General features: G+C 34.9%; 1 protein-coding gene across 1 annotated transcript; it reads right to left on the bottom strand.

Moving 5' to 3' along the window:
• Positions 1-5,622: 5,622 nt before the first annotated feature.
• Positions 5,623-6,561, bottom strand: LOC110297057 (taste receptor type 2 member 140). The gene has a single exon (XM_021165849.2). It carries the CDS (start codon positions 6,559-6,561, stop codon positions 5,623-5,625), a length of 939 nt encoding a protein of 312 aa, XP_021021508.1.
• Positions 6,562-8,017: the final 1,456 nt, after the last annotated feature.

Genomic DNA, 8,017 nt, shown 5'->3' with positions numbered 1-8,017 from the left:
GGATTGTGGGATATAACTGAAGAGATGGATAAGTCTCTATCCTAGGGAGATGGCATTATTTTTCCTTGAAAATCAATAGCAAGCAAGTACATCGGATGCATGCAGAAGAGTTTAGAGGAGGTACTTTGTGAGGGTTTTTTCTTACTAAAGTTTCCCTGGTTTCTATTGTCATGGGGATTTCTTCTTCTCTACAGTTACCTACTGCTGGTAATTATTGTGTATTGTATTATATTATATACAAGCAATGTGTATGTATGAACACACACACATGCACACGCATCTGCGTGCGCGCGCGCGCGCACACACACACACACACCAAAGCTAAGAACAAGATACGATTCAAGACAACATAGCTGTGGGTTATTAATCTCGAAATCCACTCACTGTATCTGTCAACAAACATGGAAGAAGGAGCAAAATGATCTTAAGAGTCAGAAGAAAAATTACTGTGAGATCACATTGCCTAGAAATAAGAGGGAAGCTATTCTTATATCTTAATAATCTGGGCCCCTGAATGAGGATAACACAAATAACATGCTACTGTGTTTCCTTTTTGGAAAAAAAATTGTTCCTGATTGAAATAGAGTACATGCTGTTTTTCTTTCCATACCATAGTATCTATTAGCAAGGGCCTCTTTATTTGTGAAGACTCTGAACTGTGAGAGGACCAGCGACTACAATATTATGGCTGCCAGAACTACAGTAAAGGGCTGCTCAATACAATGAACCACATATAAGATTGTACTATTGTATAAAATTTATAATTTAAGGAGTAAATCACTGTTGTCTAATACAATAGAGATAGGTAGATTAATAGAGGGTGATGAGATTGATGAAAAATATATTTTGAATTAATTTATTAAAACTAGACAGATCATAGATGATAGATAAAACAGATAGATGACAGCAGATAGAAAGATGGTAGATTAAATAGATGTATAGATAAACAGATGATATATTTGTTCAATAGAGCCTGTGTTCTCTGTTATATTTACATTTTAAGGGAAAGAAGTGTCAGAAAAAGTGAATTGTGCCCTGTGTACAAAGACTCAGAGCAGGAGAGAGTATCCTTGAAATGAATCTCTTTTAGTACTGCTGACAAAAGCTGTATGCAGTACACAGGCTCTACAGACTCACAGATGGATCTGTCTGGGACAGAGTTAGGATTGTAGTGAGAGACAACAATTTATTGAGTCCTACTATGAGCAAGTAGTAGGCTTTGAAGAGGTTTTGAAGTCTGAAAAATGAAGAAATAATGTTATGGGCAATACATAAGTTCAAGGACAGCCACATCTACAGATTTAGACTGACATTAAGTTCTACTACAGGACAATAGTGATAAAAACTGCATGGTATTGGTACAAGGACAAACAAGTTGGTCAATGGAATAGAACTTAAGACCCAGAAATAAAACCACACACTTATAGACATTCGATTTTTGACAGAGAAGCCAAAAATATACAATGAAAAAAGAAAGCATCTTCAATAAATGGTTCTGGTACAACTGGCAATCAGTATGTAGAAAATGAAAATAGACCCATATTTGTCAAAGCTCAAGTCCAAATGGATCAAGAATCCCAAAATAAAACCAGATACACTGAAACTAATAGAAGAGAAAGTGGGAAAGAGCCTTGATGTGTAGGGAGAAATTTCCTACACATAACTCCAATAGCTCAGGTCTTAAGATAAAAAAATTGATAAATGGAACCTTATGAAACTGAAAAAACTTCTGAAAGGCAAAGGACATAGTCAATAGGAAAAATTGACAACTTACAGATTGGAGGAAAAAAAATCTTCATTGAACCTACATCTTATAGAGGGTTAATACCTAAAATATTTTAAGAACACAAGATGCTAACATCCAAAAAATGGAACAACCCAATCAAGAAATGTCATATAGAACTAAACAGAGAATTCACAATGTAGGAATTTGGGATGGATGTGAAGCACTTAAAGAAATGTTCAAAGTCCTTAGTCATCAGGGAAATGCAAATCAAAATGACCTTGAGATTCCACCTTACACCAGTCAGAATGGCTAAGATCAGAAACTCAGGTGACGGCACATGTTGTTGAGAATGTTCAGGAAGAGAAACACTCCTCCATTCCTGATGAGATTGCAAACTAGTACAACCACTCTGGAAATCAATCTGGAGATTCCTCTGAAAATTGAAAATAGATCTACCTGAAGGCCTAGCTATACCACTCTTGAGCATATACCCAAAAGATGCTCTACCATACCACTCGGGCACATGCTCCATTATTTTCATAGTGGTCTTATTTGTGATAGTCAGAAACGGAAAACAAAACCAGATGTCCCACAGTAGAAGAATGGATACAGAAAATGTTATTCATTTACACAATGGAATAATATTTAGCTATTAAGAAAAAGGAAACCATGAGTTTTGCAGGCAAATGGGAAGAACTAGAAAATAACTCTGACTCAAAAGTTCATGCATGGTACATACTTACTAATAAATGTATATTAGCTAAAAAAAAATGTGTAGAATACCTAGGATATAAACCACAGAACTCAAGAAGGTTAACACGCTGAAGGAGGATGCTTCAATTCCACTTCAGAGGGAGAAGAAGCAATCACGGAAGGCAGAGGGAAGTAGAAACCTGGGTGGGTGAGGGGAGATGGAGGGAAAAGGGGGAACATAATCAGGTATTGGGGGTGAGGAGGGATTAAGAAAGAAGCCAGGGGAGCCAGCAGAAATGAATGAAAATATGCAGTCTTGAGAGGTGGGAGGTGGGGAGACCTTATAGAATAGGGAGATCTGGGAGGTGAAAGACTCTCAGAACTCAAAGTATGAAGTCTTAGATGAAATATCCAACAGTGAGGAGATGTAACTTGTAGAGACTACCTACAGTAGAAAAACAGGGCATCAAGTAGAGGGATCAAGTTGCCATCCCACAGTCAAAAAACTCTTACCTAGAACTGTTACTGTCTAAAAGAACTGCAGGGACAAAAACAGTGAACAGACTGAGGGAGAGGAAGTCCAGTGACTAGACTGACTTGGGATCAGTCTCAGTGGGAGACTCCAAGGCCTGAAACTATTACTGATGCTATGCTGTGCTTACAGTCAGAAGCCTGGGATTACTGTCCTCAGAGTGGCCCAACAAGCATCTGACTGAGACAGATGCAGCTACTTTTACCCACCAATGGACTGATGGCAAGGACCCGGTGGTTGAATTAGTGAAAGGTTGGAAGAAGCTGAGGAGGAGGGCAACCCCATAGAAAGACCAGCAGTTTTAACCAACCCAGACTCCTGAGATCTCTGAGACACCTTATCAACAACCAGGCAGCATACACTAGCTGGTTTGAGGCTCTGGACACATATTCAGCAGAGGACTGCCTGATCTGAACTCAGTGAGAAATGATGCATCTAATCCTGGAAAGACTTGTGTCCTCAGGGTGTGGGGAGGCCTAGTGGTGTGAGGGTGATTGGATGGTAAGGGACATCCTCTTGGAGACAGGGGATGAGAACTGGGGTGAGGAACTGTCGGAGGGCAGAGTAGGAGGTGGCTAATGACTGGACTGTAAAAACATAAAATTAATAAAGAGGAAGAAGAAGGAGATCAACAACAACAACCACTCTTGGCAGACAGTTGAGTAAGAAATTGATTACAAAACATAAATATCATATATCTTTCCATATCACTAGCAACTATATTTGAGCTCCCTTAATGAGATGGGATAGAAAGTGAACACAGATTGTCATTGGTTTATTTTGTACTTTCATATACTACTCAGTATATAATGTCATCACTGAGCAGAAGAATTGCATCTCCCAAAACTTGGTATGTGGCTATGAATACAGTAAATTGTTTTCAATTATATTATAGTCATTTTTGGAGTTAATCAAATATTTTAAGTCTCATTTCTTAAGAACTATTGCATACTTTACACTTTCATATCACCCTTTGTGCTATATCATTCATATTTCCCAAAGACTGTGCTAATTAAATATCAGGTATTCATATTTATTGATATTTATTGATATTTGACCTAATTGGAATATTTAAGTAACAAGTATAAACTTGCAGAAAAATTATAAAATCAAGGGCATTCTAGAAGAGAATGTTGCTTAAGAAAAGAAGAATCCTTAAGAGACTTAAGAACCCCCATACAATGTTCATGATGATGACTGTTGCAGTGCACAGATGTGCATGACTTTTTCCTTTCTAAAGTAAATTACATATTGTCTCATATTTCCTAATACTAAAGAAGTCTCAAAAATAATGGGCACAAGGGCAAAATTTTAGTTGCATTAATGTTATAGTAACATTCTTCAGCACTTGAGAGTATCAGTCATTTATATTAGCATATAATATTTTTTCAAATTTCTTCTGAAGCTCAAATTGATTACCTACTTTTACTTTTTAAAACACTGTACATACTTTCTAAATGTGACTATGGTTCTATTGGTCCCAATTTTCTTACAATGTACAAAATTCTTTAACTTTTCTTGGGAAATGTGACCAAACAAATAATTATTTCAGGGAAACAATGAAGAAATGATTCAACCCATGTCTAGTGTGGTGAAATAATTTACTGAGGCTAAATACATGATTACAGGCAACCAACAGTAACTGAGAGAAGGAGATCTCGTCTTCCTCAGAGACGATCCTACCCCACAAAATAGCAATGACTAGATACCACATTAGCAATTAGCAACAAGTAGTCAACCTTGAAATAATACACACAAGCAAGACCAAATAAACTAAGAAAGTTTTAGGTTTATTTATATTTATGCTTGTAATTTTGAAATATATAAAATCTATATACATGTACATATATATTCATATAATTAGAGAAAAAGAGGCTATGAAATTAAGGGGGACCAGAATATAGGCAAACAATGAAATGGAGGAGGTTGGAGAAAGGAAAGGTAGGTAAGGGGAGAAAGCTCAAAAATAGATTTAAAATTAAAAAAAATAGAGAGAGTTCTAATATCATTAGCACCATTTTGCATTTGTGGACAAAAAACCTAAAATGAATTGTATTAAACAGGTCAATACTTCATAGGAAAAAGTACATGTTTTCCATTAATAAATAAGTTTGAAAGACTCTTAATTTCTAAAATGAGTAAAATGGATATGAAAATTGGAATAAACTCAAATTTTTCATTAAAAGTTCCCGAATGGATTATAAATTTGAAACAATAAAAGGATATTTCATGTCTAATTATATATCATTATGTTCTAAACTGTATCAATATAATTATTTAGACATAATTCATTGTTTTTGCCATTTATAACATCATACACACCCACAAACACATATATGCATATGTATATACATATATATATACACACATATATAAACATAGACCTTAGGATTCATTAATGATATTAAAATCTTCAAAAGCCTATTTTATAGTAGAAAATTACATTATATCAATAATACAACTTCTTCTATATATATGGTTCATGCTGACATCATTATATGTATAGCAATATCTATCCCTTAATATTTTGGACAGTACTTGATTCCCAAAGAATTTTGTAAAATTCACAAAGTTATAACTAAAAAATAAACTGAAAGTACAAATGTAAACATACAGTCTCTCTTAAGAACAAGTCACCTTGTAGACTACGGAAGTCAATACACTAACTGGTCTAAGGACCTTGGAGTTCTGCAGCATTAAAACTGGACTTCAGCCACCATACTGTGGATATAAAAGTCTGTCTGAGCTTAGAATTTCCTAGAATTAGGACACAAGAGTGGCCTGAAGGAAAAGCAAGTGATATAACCTCAAAAAAAAAATTGAACACAGTGCTCGAAAGAAAATTCATTTTCGAAGATTGCATGACAAGTGCCAGAAAGAAAATGGTGTATAGTAAGAGAAAGGTGACCATCATTTGTAGGGCCTTAAAATGGGCTGTGGTGCTGAGGTCTCTGGAGTCTTTGGCATTGTGTTGCATGTTCTTCAGATGAGTCCACAGTGAGAAGATGAGCAGGAGAAAAATTGTCAGAGTCACACTGAAGGGTATGGATGTGAATATAGTGTTGGCAAATAAAAAAATCCTAGAAATATGTAGATTGTTATCTGAATGAGAACTATAGGACATATTTACTTTATATACATCAACTGAGATAACAATAAATGTGTTTGTGACTAAAACATTTACAAACAAGAGGAGAAGCGACACCAGTAGTGTTACTGAAACTACAGTTTTTACCCTCCACCTTAGGGAAAGAAAAATAGAATTTGAAAAATTAGCTATCTTGAGAAAATAAAAGATGCTGAGACACGTAGCAAGCCAAATATTGAAATGATTGATCACTGTCCAGGAATTATTAAATATTATCAACACTTTTCTTTTTGTCATCAATGCTGAGTACAGCTCAGATATGAATAAAACTATGAGTAGTGACCACACAAAAGCAAGTCTGGAGATGGCCAGAGCAGTGAATATCTCATCCACTAAGGAGATCTTTCTTCTCTTGGCCCAGTCCATAATGTTCACCACAGCTATGAATCCATTTCCTAAACACCCTATAATGATTTCTACACCTAGGATGATTAATAATGTACACTTCACAGTAGCATTCATTGTCACCAGGAGATGCTCCAAGTCCTTAATGTAATCTTCTAAAAGGCTATGTCTATGTGATTCTTGATTTCAAAACATAATTATTATGAATTTTCATCAACCATCACATGAATCAATCATAAAAATTCAATAACTTGGTTTATAATTTTCTTCACAAACAATAAACCCCATATTTTTTGTCCAAAACAGCACAGAATAATTTTATCTAGGTTCTAACTACTAAGTACCTTGCACACAACAGCCAGAAGTTCTATGTAGATGATTCTAAAGGAAATATTAATTTTTCACATGTATCAGCAAAACAAAGATAGTATAATTTTCAGTGTTTTATTATGTCTACTTATTAAAATATAGCTAAAATGTACCAGGAAAACTACATTTTAAAACTGTAACAGGTATAGCAGACTATAAAATCAAGCTGTCAGATAGAATAAGCATGCCATTAAACTGAATAAATAAAAATTCTGTTAGGTGACCTTATCTTATTTTCAATGTTCTTTCCTTATGTTATCAAAGAATTAACCTAATAAATACCTATTACTAAGAATACTTATTGTTTTTCTTCAACAAAGTTATACATGTACTCTTCTACATGAACACAGAGATATATACTAATGTATAAACATAATTATACCCGTGAAGCCTTCATTTCTGACTTCTACAATTCATATAGTCCATTAACCATCATTTCTATGTATCCAGCTCATGCTTAGTAGTGTGGTAGTCATTTCAAGCTTGTGTAAATTTACTTTCCAGTATAATTGATGCAGTAACATTCTGCAAACCTGTATATTTTACACATACATAAAAACAAATTCAGAAATATTCCTCTTGTACTCAAGAGCAGACAATATGCTAATTTAAATTAATCTACACCACAAGATTTCACTCTTTGTGTCTCACTTTTTAGATAAGCCTGCTTCCCCCATTAGCCCAAAGGAGTTTCAGATAGTATCCAATTCCCTTCATTTGGCTTCAATATCTTCACTTATACCATCACTGTAGGCATCAAGACAGATGAGGTTGTTCAATAACTAGGCAAGCTGGAAAATGAAACATTGGATGTTAGCATTATTTAATTGCTAAAGGATAGTCAAAGAAGCAATGACATAAATAGAACAAAGACAGGAGAAAAACATGCATCTCTAGTCTTTTGGGGCACTACTGGTAAACATTTTGCTGCATAAAAAAACTAATGCAAGGTGTGTGAGAGGGTAACACATGTGAAGCCAGCCTGGATTATATGGTGAGACCCTGTCTCAAAACAGCAGCAAAAAGAAATCTATAGAAATTATGGAGAAAGACATGGAATGTTGTGTGTCAAAGATGGACTATAAACTTAATCTCCTAAAGAAATCCTGTATAAAAAGGAAACCTATTTCTTATTATTGCCCAGTGTTTAAGGAACAGATATAATGAGAAAGTAAAGTAGCACAGCTATTGAAAATTTAAGAAA

This window comes from Mus caroli, unplaced genomic scaffold (assembly GCF_978045245.1).
Source record: "Mus caroli unplaced genomic scaffold, Mus_caroli_1 scaffold_7, whole genome shotgun sequence".
NCBI classification, from domain to species: Eukaryota; Metazoa; Chordata; class Mammalia; order Rodentia; family Muridae; genus Mus; species Mus caroli.
The sequence above is the reverse complement of the archived record's forward strand: the minus strand, read 5'-3'. Positions and strand labels throughout refer to the sequence as shown.